The 22,936-nt window shown below is 45.4% G+C and overlaps 1 protein-coding gene across 3 annotated transcripts in view; it reads right to left on the reverse strand.

Moving 5' to 3' along the window:
- Positions 1–19,610, reverse strand: part of NTN4 (netrin 4) — a 130,383-nt gene extending 110,773 nt beyond the window's left edge. For all 3 annotated transcript variants that reach the window (XM_055118526.1, XM_055118525.1, XM_004602752.2), the window contains exons 1-2: positions 19,479–19,610; positions 16,244–16,773 (exon numbers count right to left, since the gene is read on the reverse strand). In XM_055118526.1, the coding sequence (XP_054974501.1) occupies positions 16,244–16,773; positions 19,479–19,533 (585 nt within the window). In that variant the 5' untranslated portion in view covers positions 19,534–19,610. The remainder of the gene's footprint in view (positions 1–16,243; positions 16,774–19,478) is intronic.
- Between the last annotated feature and the right edge of the window lie 3,326 nt (positions 19,611–22,936).

Genomic DNA, 22,936 nt, shown 5'->3' on the forward strand with positions numbered 1-22,936 from the left:
CCTGAGTCAGTCTCATCTCCCCCATCCTTCTCTACTCCCTAATCCTCACTACCCCATACTCCAGCTGTTCTCGGGTCGACTTTCCTTATCCATGCAACATTTTTCTGTGGAAGTCTCTTCTCCCACCTTTAAAAATTAGTCTGAAGGGATGGGTATTCGAGCATTGTATAACTGAGATTTAAACCTGAAAACTTTGTAACTTTTCACATGGTGACTCAATAAAAATTTAAAAATAAATTAATAAATAAATTGTAAAAAAAAAATTAGTCACCCCTTTAAGCGAGCTATTCAGAAGTGCTGGCACACTCCTCTCATGCCTTGAAGGCAGAACTATACCAACTACAGTGATTATGTCACTTTCCTGTGATGAACACAGCAGTCACAGGAAAGTGACATAGTGGATAGATTTGACTTTTTAAGGGTTTGGTAGTATGTTCCAGGAAAACAGTATTTAAGCTTCTTTTTTTACCAAGTTTCTTCTTTCAACTCCAGGAAGGAAGGGCACCTGGGTGGTGTTCACTTGTGATGGTAGTTTGGGGGATAGGGAGGAACAAGCTTGGTAGTTTATCTGAGGACACCTAGCTGTACAGTTTTCTGAGGTGATTATTCCTTTTCCAGACTTACGAAAACACCGCGCTCACCTCCATCACAACTATATGAAAGCAAACGTGGCTGGACAGACTGCCAAAGCTGGCTCTCAAGGCCCTCTCACAGATGATTTCCAACGACATTGATGAAAAGCTCAAAAGCACTGGAACCTTTACAGCACTTCCACTGTTTTCCAAGAGGTTTTTGTTCCCTTTCACCATAACTGGAACTCTCTGTCCCAGCCCTTTACAGATCAGAAATAAAGTCTGAGGTTTGAGTTTGCAAAGGGATAGAGTTTATGATACTGTCTGAGTTGGGAAACTGTGTTAAGAAACTGTCTACCATGGGACTTATCTTTAAAGGCTAACTTTTGAGACACTTAATAAGCCCCCCCTCCCTCAGACTATTTCGTGTGTCTAAACACATGACCAGATGCTCTGCCATAGAAAGGCCTTTGGCAACAAAAGGCACTAAGTTATTATTGGCAGCATTAGCAATAATAAAGTCCCAGAGTTCATCTGCTGGGTCAACAGTCATTGAATGTATCAGGAGGCATGATAGACGTTGAGGTGGTGCTTCTCTGGACCACCTTAGGGAACTCGCAGAAAAAAGCTAGTGCTGTGATGACAGCAATGAGCATACATCACAGACACATGGATGTGAGTCCTCTGCACGGCGCATGTAACCCAGAGTAGGGGAAAGAAGCAGAGACTTAAGATTAATGAGGAATCATCAATCCTCCCCTCCCCAAACATGTGAGTATCAACTTCACTAAATGAGTGAAAGTAGCACGGGAAGTGGAGCAGGAGTGGACAATTATCTGTTTGTTTTTCCTGAAAACAACCTCTCAACACTATCCCTCCCCAGAAAGAATCCACCTTTGGGTTTCCATTCTTTTGAACTCTGATTATCATCGGAGAGGAAGCTATGATTACAAAAGGCTGCAAAAGGTACCAAAGGTGCAGAAGCCCTTGGGGTTTGTTTGGATGGGAAATAATAGGGATGAGAATTCCTGAGAGTGAGGGAGCTGGTTTTTCTAACAGACTCTTGGCACATCCTCCATTTACCTTTGCTTGTCATTGGCAGGTGGGGGTAAGGTCAGAAGTTTGTCTTCATCAGGGACACAGGATATGAAAGCAATGAGGGCATTATTACAAAAGGAAAACTTTGTAGACCTTACAAGGGTCAGGTTGGTTGAATAATAATTCTTACTGGAGATTGAACATTCCAACAGAGCACATTTTTTCACTTCAATTTAATTTTAAAATGTAGAAGCCATTTTCAGTAGCAGCCAAAAGACACAGTGTGAGCACAAATGAATCTGATATCATGCAGAAAGCATTTTAATGTTTTTCATAATTCCAGTTTTTGTTTTCTTTAGGAACCATAATTACCAAATGTAAAGATATCTCTGCAAACATTGCTGAGACTTGGAGAGAATTTTGTCCACTCTCAACTACAGGAAGGTGCAGAAGAGAAGAGAAATAGGACCTGGGTAGAAGATTTGAGTCTGTTTATCTGTTTGTTGGTTAGTAAGAACAGCCATCAGGGCAAAGGTTTATTTTTTCTAGAAAGAATGAGATGTTTGCAAAATGCCCAGTATAGGCACTGACACATTCTACTCTGATCTCTAAATACGTGTGTTTTTTCCTGCTCTTTCTTCCCAGAACAAAACAACAACAATGCGGTGAACATTAATTAGCCATGAGTAGAATGCCTTTGAAATTGTGAAAATGTGAACAGATTAACTTCATTGGATTTACCTGTCTCCTCCCAGTTAAAAATGCATTAATCCCGGTTGGAGAGTAGGGCAACACACACTCTCTGTCACATTACAAAAATCAAACTTTGCCAACACAGGAAACATAACCAATGTGAACTAATGCTATGCCTTAATTCCATTTCTAATATTGCCATGGTGCATTAAAAAACTTGGCCCACTAGTCAGAATTCTGAGTCAAGAAAAGAACGAAAACTTGGATGAGTGAAGATGAAGTAGAATAAGAAAGGTCCTACCAGCCCAAAGACTCCCCAAATCAGCATTTCTTTCAACATGGCGTTCATTTCATTACATTTTGGTCCACACCTAGCAGCACATGGAGACTACTCCATGGCTGTGCTTGGGTGGGGAGGGTCACTCCTGGTGGTGCTCATTGATGCCAGGGATCAAACCCAGTCTCCTGCACGCAATGTATAAGCACCACTCTGCCAACTCTCTGACATGCTAATGACAGAGATATCTTTCCTTTCTGCAACATTATTTACTCTGTTCCTTGTTAGTTCTGATGATCTCTGGTCCCTGCTAGTTCTGATCATCTTCTCTTAAAGGCATAGCTGTCCTGCCTTTCCCCTCATTTGTCCTTTCAGAATTTATACCAGCTGCTCTGAGCATGGTAATTCAGTGCTATTGCATTCATGTCACTGCTTAAGTACACAGAGGTTGGACCCAGAGAGAGGTGATACTGGTTTTCCTAAGAGTGAAGCCACTGAGGTGTTTTGGTAGTGGCTGCATCAAAGGATAAGTGTGGTCCGCGCTGGGGCTCAGTGATTGGCCCTTCCTTCTTTGCCTACACCCACTCCCTTGATGCTCTCAGCCAGTTTCACAGCTTTAAATATCCTCTGATGACTCCCAAATTTATATATTTAGTCCAGACCTCTCCTCTGAACTCAAACCTCACTGAGCCAACTGCCTACTCAGTACCTCCACTTGGATCTTAAGCAGGCAAACTCATACTTAAGTCCAAGACTGAGCTCCTACCAGTCCTCTCCAAGTTTCCCTCCCACCCTCCATCTTCCTGATGTTGTTATGGTCTCGATGAAAAGAGCTTCAAACATGGGGGTGGTGCTGACATACTTTGTTGTGATGTTGGAATTGCACTCAGCATGGGGGGTGTGGGGTGGGGGCAGAGTGTCAGGGATCAAACTCTTAGGCTCATGTTTACAAGGCAGGTGCTCTACCAATGAGTCACATTCCCAGTCCTCTTCTCTCCAAGTCCTGCCCCCGAGACTCTGCTTAGCCTGGGTATACAGCTATTTCATTCTTCTAAGTGTTCAGTTTAAAAGATTCTCACTTCCTTTTCTCACACCCACCCTTAACTCACAGCAAATGCTAGAAAAATAGATTTGGGGACTAAAGAGAGAGAGCACAGGAGGCATGGTGCTTGCCTTCCCTAGTGTTGACCTCAATTCAAATCTTCAGCACCACTTATGGTCCCCTGAGCATCACCAGGGATTGCCCCTGAGCACTGAGCCAGGTGTGGTCCAAACAATCCTCACCAAAAATAATTTATTTTAAATAATCCAGAAGGCAACTGCTTTCTACCATTTCCCAGGACAGGCTTTGTCCATGCCCATGATATGATTGTCTGAGTGACAGCAAAGCACCAATAGCTGGTTTCCTGCTCTTTTTAACACAAACCAGAGGCAAGCTATTAAAACTAAATTGATCATATCACCGCCTTGCTTAAAACCTCCACTAAAAGGTAGGAGAGAGGGCTCTAAAGACTGGAGTACAGCATAGGCTTTGCATGCAGGAGGCCCAGGTTCCATCCCTGGCACCACACATTCCCCAGAATACCACCAGGAGTGACCCCTGAACACTGAGCTAGGTAAGGGTCGTCCTTGAACATTGCTACCTCTGTCCCCTTTCCCCTAAAAAAATCCCCAAGCCCTCTGATATCAGTGTAAAATCCCAATGACCTTATAATAAGATAATACTCTTTATGTAGAAATAGGACCTCTTTTGAAGAAAGGGGATGCTACAAAGAATTAAGAGGCTTTTCTAGGACTTAGTGTGAACTGGGGCTATCCTGTGCACCCAGCTTAAAGGTCTTCCATAACCCCCTATGTAGTCCCATTGTCTCCCCAGCCTCTGACCTTTGCCGCTAGTCTATACCTTGACCCCTCAACTTTAGGGCCATCTTCTTCCTTGCTGCCCTGTTGATGCCACCTTGGAAACAGACCTGTGGTACACAGGATCCTTTAGGTCCCAGCTTAAATGTCTCTGGGAGCCTTTATCTCAGAGCCCAGCCTCAAGAGCAATGCCCTACCCACCGCCCAGTCTCCCAGACATCAATCCATTCTCTTGACATCTGTCACTATCCATATGCCATCTATATCACTATACGTGCTTCAGCACCTCACATTTAGGATATAACATCAAAGGAAGGAATAGAAAAAAGTAAATCTAACTGGTCTGATATTGTACCTGAATCTATAGGGTATGTAGAGAAAAACATAGGCAGAATTCTCCATGACATTGAAGCTAAAGGCGTCTCCAAGGATGAAACACCATTGACCAAGCAAGTGGAAGCAAAGAAAAAAAAATGGACTACATTAGATTAAAAACTTCTGCACCTCAAAGGAAACAATGATTATTTTTTGGCCTGGAGACCCTCAACTCCTCAAATAAATAACTGGCACACAGGAGAGTGTAAATATCTGTAGAAAGAATGAATGACTGGTGTCTACTTAGAAAGGACCAATCCTTGGTAGGTAAGAAACATCCAACACAGACAGGAAACAGTATTACTGCTTCATCATTATTCTCATGTCATTCCTATAATTTCATGCCATTCAATCTATCAAATATACCAGAGACTTTCCCCTTCTAAGAATCTGTGCTGGGGCCCAGCTTGGGGGCTGAGAGTCACCAGGCAAACTGAACAATAAGGAGGAAAATGTTCTTCAAGAAGCAAAGACAATGACAGAGTCAGAGAGATGAGGGGCACAATATGTGAGTGACAGAGTGACAGAGTGCCTGGGAATGAAGAGGAGGGAGAGATGATACTCGATGAATTTTCAGACATGCCTGATTACTGATCTTCCCTGCTCTCCAGCAGGATTCATTCTTATTTCCTCGATCCCCAGCCCCTCACTTCCATTTTAGGTTTCTAGGAGACCCATCCTTGCCTGGAGGGGAAGCTACCATGTGGGTTTTGATTTGAGGAGAGCGTGTGTGGCCACACCCGAAAGAGCTCAGAGCTTCCTCCTGGCTCTGGGATCGGTTCTGGTGGGATGCAGGGGACCATGTGCAATGCTGCATGCAAGACAAGAGCCTTACCCACTGCACTAGCTCTCCAGCCCCCGAAGGTGCCCTGTGGGCCCCGACAGACCCCACAACCTCCAGGTGCCTGCTCCTTCTCGGCTCTCCAGTTTTGCAGTGTGAAGCTTTCATGACAATCGCCACACTTCAGAATTGGATTTTTCAGGTGGGTGACGTACCTCAGTGGTGGAGGCCTGCCAAAGTTCTAGCCCCAGCATCACCCCTTGTCAAAAAGTACCATCCCAGCACTGCAACTCTGCACTGCAACCAGTGTTTGACAGCCCCTGCCCCGACATTTTAACCAAATATCGCAAAGTAAAAGTCGCAAATTGAACAATGCAAAGATGCTATACAAATTGGGAGAGAGAAGTGGCTGGGGCACACTTGGCAATACTTGGGGGCAACTCCTGGCTCTTTGTTGAGAAGTGACCTCAGCAGTGCTCAAGGGACCCTAGGCAGTGCTTCAGATAGACATGGAGTCAACTGCATACAGAGCAAGCACCTAACCCCCTGTATTATACTTTTGGCCCCTAAACAGGTGATTTTTATTCGTTGAAGTAAGGAATTTGGGTAGTAAAATTCTACTCTTTGAAATCAGTAAACCAAAATTTATTGATTAAATTTCTGGATTTATTCTATTTTTGTACCCCATTAAAAACTTTTTTTGCTCTTTTTGGGTCATACCTGGTGATGCACAGGGGTTACTCCTGGCTCAGCACTTAGGAATTACTCCTGGCAGAGCTCAGGGGACCATATGGGATGCTGGGATTTGAACCCGGGTCGGCCGTGTGCAAGACAAACGCCCTACCCACTGTGCTATCTCTCCAGCCCTGCATTTAAACACTTTTAATTGACAATCACGCAATGAATTTTCCTTAAGTGCAAGACATTTTGTTTTCTCCTGTTCTATTTTGTTTTGTTTTAGGGTCACATCTGGTGGTGCTCAGGGCTTACTTCTCTCTCTGCACTTAGGGATCACTCCTTGGCAGGGACACTACAGGATTGAGACACTACAGGATGCCAGGGATCAAAGCAGGGTCAGCTGTGTACTACTGCAGGCCCCTTGCACACTGAACTACCTCTTCAGCTCCAGTGTTTTTTGTTTTGAAACTTGCTGTGAATCCATTTCTAGCTCCACTCTAACAGGAAGGGAGTGGTCCCAGGGTGGGGTAATCGAAGCTTCTCTAACAAATACATATAACATTTAATTTGCAAGGAAGTTTAACAAAATTACAGCTATGCGTGTGTCAAAGCAAAGCAATAATATATGAGTAAGGTAATTAGAAAAATGTCTTAAAGTAGTTGCTAGTTAGACAAAACCTCCTCTTCTCTACCCAAATAAGCCAGTCCAATAAAATGTAGGCTAATCAAATAAAAAGTAGTCATGGAGAGGGCTTTAAGGGCCAGAGTGCATGACTCTGTTCGTAATAGGCCTGGGTTCAATCCAATCCCCAGCACCACAAGTTTCCCAGGTATTTCACACTGCTGGGTGTGACCCTCGCCCAGAAATATGCTAAATGGTATTAAAGAACTGTGACACACATTCTATGTAATTTATTTTAAATGATCTTGGGTAATATTAAGTTCTATCTGTTTATAGATAAGTTTTCTATATAATGAAAGAAAATGCCCGTTTGGGTTGGGAGTCAGGTGATATCTGGCAATGCTCAGAGTCACTCCAAGCTCTGTGTTCTATTGCCCCATAGTTGGAAGCCTGTCTCATGAGCTGGGGGAGAAGGCAGCTGGAATAGAGAAGGGATCAATGAGACAGTGATGGCCAGAAGAATCGTTAGGGATAGGAGATGTGTGCTCAAAGTAGATAAAGGACCAAACGTAATTAACCTCTCCATATCTGTATTGCAAACCATAATGCCCAAAAGTAGAGAGAGAGTATGGTGGAAATTGACATGGAGGCAGAGGGAGGGTTGAAAGGCAGGAGGGTTTAGGGACATTGGTGGTGGAGAATGTGCACTGGTGGAAGGATGGGTGTTTGATCATTGTATCACCGAAACTCAAACATGAAAACTTTGTAACTGTATCTCATGGTGATTCAATTTAAAAAAATGCTCTGTGTTCAAGGTCACTCCTGGTGGTGCTTAGGGCCCCATGCAGTGCTGGAGACTGAATCTGGACTTCCTGTGTGCAAATCGATGCTTCAGCCTATTGATCTAGATCTCCTTGGTCTCAGAAAATAACATTTTTATAACATTACTATAACTTTATTATAATATTGTGATGAAAATGCAATTGTATTATGCAAAAATCATGCAACCATATTTCAAACTATCAGATAAATAGTAAGTTGCATACAATATCTAATAATTAAGTAATTAAATTTAATTTTAGGGATTTTTGTTTTAATCTTGGAGTGCTAATAAAGCTGAAATGGTTTCAAAACCATCTAACAATCTCAGTCCTGGTACATGCTAGCTCATGACTTTATTCTGACCAATTTATTATAACTCACTATGCCTTTTTCTCTCTGGATGCTACGAATGTGGAGTTTACACTGGTGCTCAGCTCAGGGTTCCTGTGAGAAGAGGGGGTTGCATTGCATTCTCAGAGAGTCTAGCCCATGGGAAGCCTCATTCAAGCTGAGCTGATGACTGACACACAGTGCAGAAACAGGCGGAGTCTAGTGGCTGAAAATAAGGACTGAAATAAGGAGTTGCACCTAAAAACATTTCTACTAACAACATCTTGCTTCTATCAGGTTTTTGGGTGGAGGGAGCTCCCAAGCAGTGCTAAGGGGACCTAGGTGGCCCCTCCTGACAATACTCTACCAATCAGGTCTGTGGTTCAATGTGAGGGCCTAAGGATGTGGTTCCTCAAGGGCTGCACCTCGCAAAGTTCAGGGGACCAGCTGGTGCTAGGGGTTGAAGCCAGTTTGGTTGCATACGAGGCATGCTCCTTAACCCCCGTACTATCTCTCAAGTGCCCCTATTTTCAAAAGCCCTAAATATGGAGCAGTGCCATCAGTAAGGTAAATTTCTGTAAAACCCTGATTGAATAATTCTCATTTCTTGCACATATATATGCGTATATGTGTGAGTGGCATTATTTTTTATTGAAACACTGTGAGCTACAGTTACAAAATTTTCATGTTTGAGTTTCAGTCATACAACGATAGAACACCGATCCCTCCACTGGTGACATTTTCCACCACCAATATTCCCCGTGCCACCCATCCCCCTGCTTCTATGGAGGACAATTTCCCTCTTACTCTCTCTCTACTTATGGCTATTATGGTTTGCAATACAGATGATGAGAGGCCGTCATGTTTGGACCTTGTGAGTGGCATCGATATACAATCCATTCAATGATATAAAGAGACAAATACAAACTTGTTTTGTGTTTGTTTTTTCGGTTACACCTGGTGATACTCAGGGGTTACTCCTGGCTCTGCACTCAGAAATTACTGCTGGCGGTGCTTGGGGACCGTATGGGATGCCGGGGATTGAACCTGGGACAGCCGCATGCAACCCTAGTAGCTGCACTATTGCTCCAGCCACTGAAAAATACAAACTTGGATCTTGGGGCTGGGGTGGTGGCTTAGAAGGTGGACATGTGTGCCCCTGAGCACTGCTGAGACAGCCTTGGTGGCTAGTGGCACTGAATTGCTGACTTGCTGGACAACCCCTGGCACTGAGCTATAAACTTGTACCTCTGGGAATGGCATTAGGCCCTCAGGGTATTTCTCCCCCACAAAATCTACTTGGATCTTAAAAGGTACATAGGGGTGGGATGTAGTTCATTGGTGCATGCTTTATAGGCCCTGGTTTTGATCTGAGCTTCTCTCTCTCTCTCTCTCTCTCTCTCTCTCTCTCTCTCTCTCTCTCTCTCTCTCTCTCTCTCTCACACACACACACACACAACACATTATCTACACAACACATTGGAGAAATTAATCCATCACAGATAATTTAATCAATCCGTAAATAATCCTATTTAATGTCTTACCCAGTAGACTGAGGACCACAAAGAGGAATGTATACAGATCTTGCATCTTTTGTACTACCTGGCTCAGCACAAAGGAATTTCCAACTAATGTGGTGGAAATAGCACTGAGTTAGATGCCAGGATGTGAATTTCAGATGAATGACCAGAGACAACTCACTGTCTTTGGCTTTGGCTTACTCATCAGTCAGGTGCTGTTCTTTTGACCAGAGTGAAATTCCTTTTCAGAGGCTCTCATTCTGAGAAAGACTAGCAAGAGGGATTTTTACCGGTATTTGTTATTTTCCTAGGCAGCTCATTTTCTCTATGTAGGTGGATAGAAATGGGACCCTCTGTCACAGATTTTATCCACTTGTGAAAGTATGGCAAAAACTCAGTTTTGGTCAGTTCCATTAAACACAAATCTGTCCTTTCCAGCCAGCAGTCCTTAGCTTCTCCCTGTTTTATTTTCCCCTTACAATGACCAAGAGCATATTTTATTTAATTATTCATTTGCTTACTACTTGGCTCTGCATCCTGTCTTAGTTACAAGCTTCATGAGGCCAGGGATTTTTTTTTCAGTCTCTGGTTTATTATTATAACCCTAGCACAAGGAGAGGATCAGGCAGAAATCAGCTAAAAAATTATTTGATGAATAAATGGGTGGGTGAGCATTGTTTAAAATGTCTCCATAATTGCCTTTTCATTGGTCACAACATAAATTATTAACAACTCAGCTTCTCCACATGAACTAGGGTCTCTACTCTTATCCTTAACCCAAAGTTTATTTATATTCATTTCTTCCTCTTTTATTCAAGAGATTCTTTTTCTTTGCCGAATCTGTTACACCATTCATTCATTCACTCATTCATTCATTCTTTTTTTTTTCCTTTGCCTTTTTGGGTCATATCCGGTGATGCACAGGGATTACTCCTGGCTTTGCGCTCAGGAGTTACTTCTGGTGGTGCTCGGGGGACCATATGGGATGCTGGGAATGGAATCCGGGTTGGCCACTTGCAAGGCAAACACCCTACCTGCTGTACTATAGCGCCAGTGCCTCATTCTTTCTTTATGTCACTCTTTAAACCAGTTGCAGTCTATTGCTATGATCTAAACAACCTATTAAAAGCTGAGGTACAGAGGTAAATGAGACCAAGTACCTTCATAGCTTTTAACATTTAACATGCCTAGTGCTTCTGTAAACTCAATTCTTCTCCCTCTCCTTTGATTCTTTATATTCCTGCTTTCTTTTAATGTGCAATATTCATAGTGCCCTGGAGGTAAAAATTCCATGTGATTGAGTTGGCAGCTCACAATTTTGGATCCATTTATTTTCCTAGTGAGCTAACAGCAGGGGGCAAGTGAGGCTTGGTCTAAGGAGATAACTACAGCACTGGAGAGCCCGCTGGGGCATCACTGGAGCAGCCGCTGCTCCCTAAAGACTGATCAGCAAAATTCCATTCCCAGGGCCAGAGACCTCTCACAGGAGTAGGGCACATGTTCTGCATGTGTGAGACCCTGACTTTGATCCCTGCTACTACATGCCCCTTCTGAATCAACAAAGGATACAGGCCCGGTGAAGCAGCACCACATTTCCAGGCGCAATGATGGAATTATCAGGACCCCTGCATGAATATTGCTGGGAGTAGACCCTGGGTCTCCAAGCACTGGTTGGGAGGCTCTCCCCTAATTTCTTTTCCAGGAGGCCTGTATGGGTGCTAAGATGGCTTCAACTTTCTCTCTGCAACTCCCTCTGAATCCACAGGTGATCTGATAGTGCTGCTTCGCATCCTGAAAAAGCCTAATTAACCTGTCATCTTTAGCTTCAAGGTTATTATTATTTACTGTTCCAGCAAAATAAGTGGCTAAACCCCCAATTGACAGACAGGCCTGATGTCTACCATGCCAAGCACCAAACCTGTCTCTGCTTTTTTTTTCCCCGCCAGGAGGTGTATTTGACAATCAAGAATCACTTATATTTAAGGTGTACAATTTGATGACTTGATAACAACATGTAATGTGAACACATCACCACATTCAAGCCAGCACATCCAGGGCTTCAAAGTAAAGTTGGTATTTAGTGTGCTAGTGGTAGACACCTCAGATCTACCTCCTTAGCAAGTTCCAAGAATGCAGAGAAGTACTTTGAACTATAGTCACAATGTGGCACTTTGGATCTCCAAATCTTTGTCTTCTTGCAGGACAGGAACTCTGTGTCCCTGAACATAACCCCCTGCCTGTGCCTTTTACCAGATCTGCGGCCTTCATACCCCCACCAAGCATTTCCCAAACTCTGCTCTGTGGGCTCTGTGGATCCCTGCAGCCCCAAAGATAATGATTGGAATTCTGCCAAAAGAGGATTCCAAGAACAGACAAACTTGGGGAGGCTTTCTATTTGGGGACAGGGGGTACATAATTAGAATATGCATTTATAAAGGTTTAATTCTGTTAAACATGGTATTTCCCAGCTGAATGTGGATATGGGGTCTTTCATTCCTAGAATAACACTGATAATCGAAGGACATACCTGCTCAGGAGGCAGCTGTTTGGCAGAGTTTTGTTTACCCTTATATCACACCCAAGTGAAGAGATAACCATTCTGGGAGAGTCTCAAGAACAGATCAAGAAGATAGATAAGAATCAACCTCACTGCTAGCAGTTCTTTGGGAGTCAATCATTGAGTGAGAACTTAAGATTCTTTTCTTTTCTTTTCTTTTTCATTCATTTAAGCTCCATTCCATGTATTTGTTTTGCTCCTTTGGTAAATCAGATGTTTATTGTTAACTTTTTGGGTTTTAAGTCACAGGGATTGGCTTGGTGCTTAGGGATCACTCTAGGTGGTACTTGAGGGACCATATGTGGTACTGGGGATTGGACCTGGGTAGGTCACATGCAAGGCAAGTTCCCTAACTACTGTACTATCTCTTCAGCCCCAAAGTGTTTAAAAATTCCCCATAAATCATTTTCAGTTTTGCTAAAATTTATTTTTATTGATCTGGGGCGATAGCACAGCGGGTAGGGTGTTTGTCTTGCACGCAGCCGACCCAGGTTTGATTCCTCTGTCTCTCTCGGAGAGCCCAGCAAGCTACTGAGAGTATCCCGCCCGCATGGCAGAGCCTGGCAAGCTACCCGTGGCGTATTCAATATGTCTCACAATGGAGACATTACTGGTGCCCGCTCGAGCAAATCGATGAACAACAGGACAACAGTGCAGTGCAGTGCTATTATTTTTATTGTAGTAATACTGGTTTTAAGTCTATATATGTGTTAAAGATATAATTTCATGAATCTTTAAAATACCTGAAGAACACAGGTTTTTGTTTGTTTTTGGAATTCCAGACTGTGCTCTGTGCTTACTCCCGGCAGGGCTCAGAATGTGGAGAATAGAACCTAAGTCAGATATACCTGGGTCTGTTGCAACGCAAGGAAAGCACCTTGCCTACTGTGCTAGTCCCAGTCCCTGGAGAAACACAGTTTTATGGAATAAATACTAGACTTAAAGTTAGAAAAGATGTGCTTTGATCCAAGTGCTGTCATGTAACTTACTAACTGCATGTTACTGGGTGAGTCACTTCCCCCTTGGGGTCTCAATCTTTACTCCTGTAAAGGGACAATGATTTTTATTTATATTTACTTATTTTGGTTTTTTTGGGGGGCCACACCCAATAATGCTCAGGGTTACTCCTGGTGGTGCTCAGGGAACCATATGGAATGATGGGATCAAACCTGGTTTGGATGCTTGTAGGGCAAGTACTCTCCCCACGGTGCTAGCTCTCTAGCCCCCCAGGGACAATGGTTTTTAAAGTATTCTTCAGGGTGGGTTTTGGGGCCTAAGTTTTTTAAAGTTCTCTTTCAGATGATTGGTACCTTTAGCTCTGTTAGATGGATCTATCAGATTTCTTAGCCATAAACTAACAGTTCTGTTAGGCTTTAGAAGCCCAAAGAAGTATGCCTGAATGAAACCTGAAATAAATTAAGTTGTGACATATTTATGTTAGCCTGAATAGTGGGGTGATACCTAGAGAAATTCTAAGTCTTTTAGTGACTGGAAGAAAGGAGAGGTTTCTAATACTATAACTAAGCTATAAATTAAATTTGAGATTACTTATTTGAAGTTAAACTAATGAACTTACTCTTATGAAACTTAATTTTCAAATACAAAAATGGATGAGTCATCCTGCAAAATTAATTTGTAGCTTAGCACTAATTTATAACCCAGAGAAACCTAGAGGAGATAACCAATTATCATTTCCAGGGAGATTTTCTCTAATCCATATTTTGAGGAAGACTTCTCTGTAACTCAGGGAAGAAAGATTTTTTCTCAAACCTGCCCTCTAAATTGAAAAACACTCTATTAGGGGTTTTTATATACACTTAACAAAGTTCTAAAGCAATGTTGCTCAGTGTTTCTCATCCCCCCCCACGTGAGCCTCCAATATAGCCCAAGGGGACCATAAGTGAAAATCTCATTAATGGGGGACCACAACCTAGGAGACCAGGGTACAGCAAATAGGATGGGGGGTGGCACAGAAAAGATGGAAGGGGCCATCGTCAGAAAAATATTGAGAAACATTGGCCTAGAGAGAACTAAATTATACTTCATATTTTTCTTGCCATTGAAATATGAGCCTGCTGAAATGAAAATGACAACTTAAAGTGCTTAAAATGAATATGAAAGGTACATTAGAATGAGCAACATATTTCAGTCCCAATCTTTTTGAAAGTTGATATAAGCACTGATGACCATAAGGTGCTTGACTTTAAAGAAGAGAGGATTTTGTTTCCACTCTAGGTTAAATAAACGTATTTCAATCATCTCTAAGTAACTGCTGGGCCATGGTAATAAATGCGATGTGATATTTGCCCACAAACATGCCTGCCATCTGGTACTAGAGCTGTATTTTCTCTACTTCACAGCTACACATGGCCCAGCAGTCCCAAGATGTAGGGAGCTGATTGTGCCTATGGACTGATTCCAAAGCAATCTGAGAGTCGAAGGCATTTGTTTGCAACACAAAACACAAAAGTGTTCTTTACATGCGCGTGCTCGTGCGCACACACACACACACACACACACACACACACTCACTCACTGAATCTAATTTATCTCCTTCCTATCCCACTATCTTTTAAAATGTCGATCATGGTAGGGTGCAAATGAGTTTACAAAATTAAGCCAATGCTAGGTGCCATGAAGGAGAATGGAAAAGAGTCAGTGTGTTGCCAGTGCCCCATTCTGGCTGGTGTTGGTGCCAGCAGTCCTATTCCTTGCCTGCAGCGCTAACTGGAAGCTGGGACTTGATTGTGTGGCAAAGTTCCATGTGGATCTATACCAGTGGGTGGAAAGAAGGGCTGAAGAGGATCCCAAACTGTCCTTTCATTCGGGCCCTGGCAAGCACCCCTCCTATTCTAAGGCAGAAGTAGCCCTGAGTACAGCACCTGACATTTAGGAGAAGCTCAGAAATGTCTCTAAAAAACGATTGCAGAAAATCAGAATTTTTATGTAAGTGATCACTAGCTGCATCTCTAGCATTTTTCTACCTGCATTGAATACATGCATTCTACTTAGTGCAAGCTTTCTCAACCTTGGCACTAGGGATATTTGGGGCTAATTGTTCTTCTTTGGGCATGCTGTCTTGTGTCCTGTAAGAGGTTTAGCAGCACCCTTGATTTCAATAATGTCACCCACTAGATTTCAATAATGTCTCTCACTTTGAACAAATGTCTCCAGACATTGCCAAAAGCCCCTTTTGATGGGGTGGGAGTTTATGGTAGAACTCACTGCAGCTGAAACTTATTTACCCATTCAGTGTGTTCATGGCATGGAGCAGAATTAGAAAGCCTTTATTCTCTCCTGTCTTCTTTCTAAATCAACATTTTTTGGTCTACACATGGAAGATATTAATATTCTATTAATCTGCTTTCACTCAATTTTCTTAGAATGTTTTTGTGCATCTGGGAGAAAGGATCCTATCTGGTACATTTGTATAATTTTGTGTAAAGGGGAAGAAAGAAATATGAAACAATGTGAAAACATTTCATATAAAAACAGGACTAGTAGCTAAGGTGGCTGTTTGCAGAACTAGATGAATATAGTCCAGAATAGACCAAAACTGCTAAGCTCAAATTGATACATCTGAGTCCAAGAAAATGTGGTCTTAAAAGACAACTTTTTTTTTTTTTTTGCTATGCGCTCATGCAATGCAGTGTACAATATAACAACCATGCCATATAAAAGCGTTCTTTGGGAAATTTATTTCTTTTCCTCCTTTGGCTTTATCTTATTCAATTTATATTCATGTTAATAGCTTCAGGAAGAAAGTAGCATAGACTTCACATATAGGCTGAGTAGCTCTTAGCCCTTCCAAATCAGTGACCAGCAGCCTTTGAAACTCCTAGGTAGGAAGATGATGTTATGTGTCTACTCTTTCTTAACATGAATAAACACATACAAATATTAGCATTCTGACTTAAGTCCTGTAGGTGGGCAATAGGCTTGAAACTGACTACACATCTACGTCTAAGGGTAAGAAACAATTTACGACAAATAAAGCACATGAAAAATTCTAATTTCATTCATGTTGCTACAAGCATACTTTCGTGCTTTAAAAAAAATGTGGGCTGGGAACATTTTTCTTCCTCACTTATTGTGTGCAGTTAAACACGCGCCCTTACCTCTCCTCCAGTGCATGGGAAAGGACTGGAGTATCTAGACGTGCAAATAGCTCCCTTCTTGTCCACATCATCTTCCAGGCCAAACGTGGCCGAACAGTTAGTGGCGAAGTACTTGTAAGGCTTCCACGTCTTTCCAAAATCCTGGGACCGGTCCAGCACCATGGCTGCCGGCCTGGGGGACTTGAACACCATAATTAGATGCGTGAAGTAGAATTCAGCTTCCAGGTCTAACTGGATCTTTTCTCGTTGCACCCCCTCTGCCGACTGCCACCACGTGCGGGGGAACCGGAAGGACGAGTCTGCCATGGCAGCTGGCAGGTGAGCCAGGTGAGGCTGGGCAGCATTGCATTTGTCACATTTGGGCGGCCGGCAAGTCAGATCAGCATTCTCACTGTGGAAGCAGTACAGCTCCGTGGCGTTCAGACCACAGGTGGTGTCTGCCCGGAGTCTTCTCCCGAGAGCCAGATTCCCCATATGAGGGTTGCAGGCTTTCTCACAGCGGGAACGCGCGCCAACCACTCCGCTCAGTCCTAGGGAAGGGAAAACATATGTTGGTCAGAACAAACCCATCTGGAAATCTCTTCCATCCATCTCATCCTCTTCAGCAGTCCACTTAGCTCTCAGAGAGAAGGAGACTGTCAGTAAAGAGGAGATCCTGCTAAATGTGAGCGGGAGTACTGTCCTTTTGGGGTACTGAATTTGTGCTTGTGAATGTGTACCTTTAGGGAAATGTGCTGTGTCACAGTCTGATATCAAAAATCACATCATGGAAAAGACTCCAGGTAAAGGGGAGAAGGAAGTAAAAGGAGACATATATATATTTTTTTTGAGGGAAAGGAGTGGCTGAAGAGTGTTGATCTAAAAATTGTCAAGTACTTTGTTTTCTGAACATTTTGTATGTTTAAAACATTTATTTTTAAAGTCTCATCTTAAAGGATTATCCTCCCAATTATGTGTTTAAGATCATTCAATTTCATTTTTTGAATATAGCGATTTCTAATAAATATACCTAAGAAAAAAATCTTAACTGTCAACTGGCGGAAAAGCTTATTTTACATGCCCTCAGCCTCTCAAGTATTTCTACCTATGACAGGTTATACAACAGTACCTGTTTGCTTAACAGGACAATGTTTACTGTCTGGCAGCCACTAACAGCACCTTTAAACATCTGTGAGAGGAAAACACCTTCTTAAAGAAATACACACTTCCAGGCAAACAAAGGTCCAACAGACCTTCCTGTTTCAAAATGATTTAAAATGATAAGCATCATCCACTTATTAACATTCTGACTACATATTATAATCCCTTAATTTGGGTTTGCCATTTTAATTATGAAGACCTTCAGCAAAATCATCTATTTTAAAAGTTAAAACAGGGAAGAAAAGAAGGAAAAGGAAGTCAAACCCTAAATTCTGGCTAATTGAACGTTTGGGCTTCTGCAGAGCAGCACCTCTGAGCAGTTATCACGGTGGTGAGAAAGAAGCCAAATGACAGCTTACACAGGTTGGAGACATGGTGCATGCTGACAGACAATCAGCAGCCACTCGGAGCCCTCACCACTAAAATAAAGGGCTTTCTTAGGCATATTTTAAAAATGTCAAGTTCAAGTGTGCATTATGCCGGGCCTCTGTTAGCCACTCTACAGATTAGCTGGGGCAACAGCTGCTTGTGGCCAAGATCACCAAACACACAATGTGCTATGACTCACCTGTAAAGCATTTCAGGGGAAAATCATATACTGCCCGTACAAGTATTTTTGACTTGAAACACTTGCCTTGTGATATTTATTTACAACCTCTTGATTGCTTGCATGTTTTTGCCATAACAAGGTTTGAAAGGGGGAAAGGTTTATTAAAGTTCACTCTGTGGTCGGGGTGGGGGGAGCAGGGGCAAAGCATCTGTGGAGGCAGGGATGCGCCTACTTGTAGGAAGAATTATAATAAAAACCCGAGACTTTGAATAGCTCCTTGGAGAAAAGACTGAATCACTTTTTGAAAGCCCACCCGCCTCCCTGCGGCCCTTGAATGAATTAAGTCCGGACAAGTTTGACCTCAGATGCATTGCTGGTGGGCAAGCTATTTGGAAGTGACACCCAAATGCAGCAAGGATGCTCCTCGGATAAATGGGTGTTTGGGGGATTCCCGGTTTTCACTGCGTGCGGGGCAGGGTGCGGGCGCCCGGGGGGTCGGAGAAGAGCGCTCGAGTTCTCTGCACTGGTCGGTCCCTCCCGCCCACACGCTCCTTACAGGAGCAAGCGAGATGCGGGTGACCGACCGCAGCGCCCCTGCACTTTCTGTCTCCCTCACACGAGTGCTGCACGGGAGCCAAACTGGAAGCCGGGTGACCCGCAATGAGGGCGGGAGAGAGTCGAAGCGGAGTTCTACTGGCTTTAGAAGCGGCGGCGACCTAGGACCAAGTGGCCAAGGGCAGCCCGAGAAAGCCGGGATGGAAGTAGGAGGGAGCGGGCAGCAGACGCCGCCGCTGCCGGGCTATCCAGTAACCCAGACCGGAGCAGACCCGCCTCCGACCTCCCGCGGAGCTCCGGACAGGGTACCAATTCCTCCCGGGCGGCCGGCTAGCTCCGTGCAACGCAGGGTGCTCCCGGCCCCGAGTCTCGCCGCGCGCTGGCACTGCCCCCCGGGGAGAGGGCACGCTCTGCGCACCCCGGGTGTCCCTTACCGGGCTCCCCGGCGCCCCGCAGTAGCCGAGGACCCGGGCGATCGCTCTCCACGAGAAAGCAGGGCCCCGGTCCACGCGCGCCCAGGGGTCGCCTGGTCACCCACCCCTCCCCATCATCCCCCCGGCCATGAAGTGCCGGGGATGGCGAGCTCGCTTGGTCCTTTGTTCCCTCGCACCGTGGAAGAGGCAGTTTTCCACCCGCCTCAAACCCCGAATGCGAAGCCGGGTCGTGGGATCTCCGAGAGCGCGCACCCAGGCTCGCGGGTTCTCCAAGCGCAAGTGTGTTGCAGTTGCAAAAAAATATAAATAATGAGAATAATTTTTGTTTAGAGTAGAGGGGAAGAAAAATGGAAAAGAATTCCATGGGTATTTTTTTAAACTGCGGAGACCCGGGGAAAGGAGGCGGATCATGGCCACTCAATTCATCCTAGGGCGCCCGGCTCGGCGCTCCCAGCCCGCACGCCACCCCTCTACTCCTGCACCCCCCGAGTCCCGAGGTGGGGCAACCGAAGGAGCGAGGGAAGGAGGGTGGGGGTCCGGCCGCGTCACCACCCACCTGCGGCCAGCACGGAGCAGCCCCAAAGCAGCAGCAGCCGCGCGCAGCTCCCCATGGCCGGGCAGCGCCGGGAGGACCCGGCCGGGCGGTGCGGGGCAGCGGAGCCCTGGGGGCGCGGGGCTGCGGCCCGGGCGTCCTTCGGGAAGGAAGCGGGGCGCTTTATTTCTTCCTCCTCAGGGGGAGTCGGCGGCGAGGAGCCGCGCGCGGGAGGCGAGCGGGGCGCTGCGGGGAGCCCGGCGCACCGGCCAGGCGGGGCCCGGACACTTCGGGGGCGGCGGGAGCCCCGGGACCATAGCCCGCCCGGCCGCGCGTGCCCCCGCGGAACTGGCCGGGGCCCGGCGCCCGCAGCGGCCGCTGAACTTTGCGAGACCTTTCACTTCCCGGCCACGGCCGCCGCCGCCTCCTGGGCGCCCTCCTCCGCCTTCGCCGCTGCCTGCTGCCGCCGCGCCTCGGCCCCGTCCTTCTCGGCGGGCAGCTCCATGGGATGCATTTTTATTGCAGCGACGCCGCGGCGCTCGGGTGCCAGCCCTCCTCCCCTCGCACCTCCACCCCTTCCTCCCGCCCGCCCCCCCGCGCCCGCTTGACAGCGCAGGCGGTGCAGCCCGCGCGGCCAGCCGGGTCGCCGCCGCCGCCGCCGCCACTCCCCCGCGCGGCCGAGGGGGGTGGGGTCCCCGCGCCCGCGCACCCGCGCGCGCCGCCGCCTCATTGCCCGCCGGGCCCCCCGCGCCCTCGGCGCGCGCTGGTGCCCTCGACCCCGGGCTTCCCCGTTGCACCCCCGCGGGCTCGCACCGCGGCACTCAGGCGGGCGTGACCCTTCGGCTTGCCCTCGTGCACCCCACCAGACCTCCCCTAGCAAACGTGTCCCACCTTCTCCCGTAGCATTCCAGAGAACAGTTGTCTCCCTCTAGATCAGGTCAGGGCATGCCAAGGGGCTTAAAAAACCGCGAAACAGGCTAGCGCCTTCTTTCGGCGACAGATCGAGCCCTCTCGCCCCCACCCCCACCCCCAGCCACCCCTTCTCAGGACCCCCATCCCCCTCCCAGCCCTAGTCCAGCCCCGGGTATCCCAAAGAGTTGGAGCCGCTAAGCGGCGTTCAGTACAAAGTGGTCGCCTGGGGGGTGGGGGGGAGGCTTGTGGGGTGCAGGCAACGGGGAGAGCATCTGAGCACCTCCACTGACTGGTCTCTGCTAACAAAATCGAGGTGTATCCGTCCATGCTAGTGTTAAAGGTGCTCCCAAGTTCAAATTCTCGGTGCCCAAAGAGGAAGGTTTCTAGCTCAGCTGGGGGGTGGGATGGAGGGCAGTTGGGAAACACTGGGACCAGGATGTGACAAAGAACCCCAGGTCCTTCCAAGCCCTCTTGCAGCCTAGATTGTGTATGCTGTGCTGTGAAACAACCGGCTGGTGGGGATGAGGGGGGAGAGGGGAGGGGGTCCTTTTACCGGGAACAATTGAGTCGCAAGCCACCAGCTGCTCGGTGTGGACAGTGTTTTTCAGGTCTGCTGTTTATGGAAGGAGATTAAATAGCACTCGAGTCTGGGACATGTATAAGTTCTATGAAAATATAATTCTGTGTACACTTCTAGGGAAATTGGCAAACGTTAAGTCAAAAGCAAAAAAAAATTTTTTTTAAATTGCAGCGTTTGTTTTGTGCCTTTGGATAGGGCCCAGAAAAATTAATTTTAGATACGATTCAGTTGTATGACAACAATCAGAGCTCTGGGCTCCCATGCAGTGAGTGTTTATAATGACTCAATTGAGGGGGTGTAGATGAGGTTTCTATTTCCCAGAACTGGGATAGAATCTGCAGCATCTATTTGGACCATGTTGAATTGTGCTGGCCCCAAGGGGAAAGTACCAAAAGGTTTGGGACAGCAAAGCATGTCATCCACTTTGGAAAGGAAAAAAATAAACAAAACCCTTTGGGTAATCAAATATTGCCAACGTGAGGGCTTTCTATGTATCTGAAAGATATGTTCCCAATGGGGTGGTTAAAACACCTCTCAAAATTCTTCTTGGCAAATAGACAATGATAGCAATAAAGCTCTCAGCATCAATATTGGTAATGACCAAGGCGAAACTTGCAAGGAAAAAAAAAACATGCATGTTATTAAAAACTTGAGTCTATTATACTGGGGCACTTCTACGTCAACAGAAGTGCTCAGTTTCTCATTACACATTTTAAAAGCATTGACTCTGTGCACCCGATCCTGCACGTAGTCAAGAAAACACTTCCCTGATGGTCTATAGCTGCTTATTTCCTTTGAAAGCTAGGACATTCCTGAATGGTAGAGAAGCCTTGTAAATGTAGTCTATACAAAGCCTTATGATGTCTCTGATACATTCTTCATTTTTTGTGTGTGGGTTTGTTTTTTTGGTTTGTTTGCTTGTTTTGTTTTGGGGCCACGCCTGGCAGGTGCTCAGTGAGTACTGACCCATTGCAATGCTTGAAGGACCATGGTATGCCAGGGACCAAACCCTTGGGCTCCCACATGCTTTGCATGTGCTCCAGCTTCTAAACCATCTCCTAGACTAAATTCTTCATTACATTTTTGCTAGGTGGGTGGAAAGGGGCTAGGTCACACCTGCAGTGCTCAGGGCTTACTTCTGGTTCTATGCTCAGATAGACATATATGGTGCTGGGAATTGAACAGGGATGGGCCAGGTGCTTCAAGATAAGAGCCTTAATGCCTGTAGATCTTGCTGGTCCCTCATCATTAGTCTGAGTTTAGAAAACCTGCTAGGTATGTAGTACCTTTTATTAAATATATTAATTCTTATAACTGGCACACTGTCATTGTCATCCCATTGTTCATCGATTTGCTCGAGCGGGCACCAGTAATGTCTCCATTGTGAGACTTGTTATTACTGTTTTGGGTATATCGAATACGCCACAGGTAGCTTGCCAGGCTCTGCCGTACAGGTGGGATACTCTTGGTAGCTTGCCAGGCTCTCTGAGAGGGACAGAGGAATCGAACCAAGGTCAGCCGTGTGCAAGGCAAATGTCCTACCCGCTGTGCTATCACCCCAGATCCAATTATTAATTATTACATATTATTATAAACAACTGAATATGGTAGAGTTATTACTAAATATGAAGACTAGGGACTAAGAAGAAAACTAGAAATCTTCAAAAGGTATTTGTACTTTCTGTCCAAAAGTTTATATAAGAGGCATATGGAGAGAGAAAAGTTATTAGCATTCTGATCAATTTCACTTAGTTATATGGTCTAATCTAGTGTTATCTTCTTGTTATCTTTGAATAATCTATCCAAGTCAAGTTTGCCTGCCTAAAAATCTTGCTCAGTGATAAATATTGCTTATAATGAAAGATTCTTGAAGATACCGTTAATGAATTTAGAATTTTTGGTTTTAGGAGGTTGGCTCCATAGCTTGGAAGCTGGCCTCACACGCTGGGGGAAAGTCATCCCAGATAGAGAGGGGAACACCAAGTAATAT

Source organism: Sorex araneus, chromosome 10, assembly GCF_027595985.1.
Source record: "Sorex araneus isolate mSorAra2 chromosome 10, mSorAra2.pri, whole genome shotgun sequence".
Taxonomy (NCBI): domain Eukaryota; kingdom Metazoa; phylum Chordata; class Mammalia; order Eulipotyphla; family Soricidae; genus Sorex; species Sorex araneus.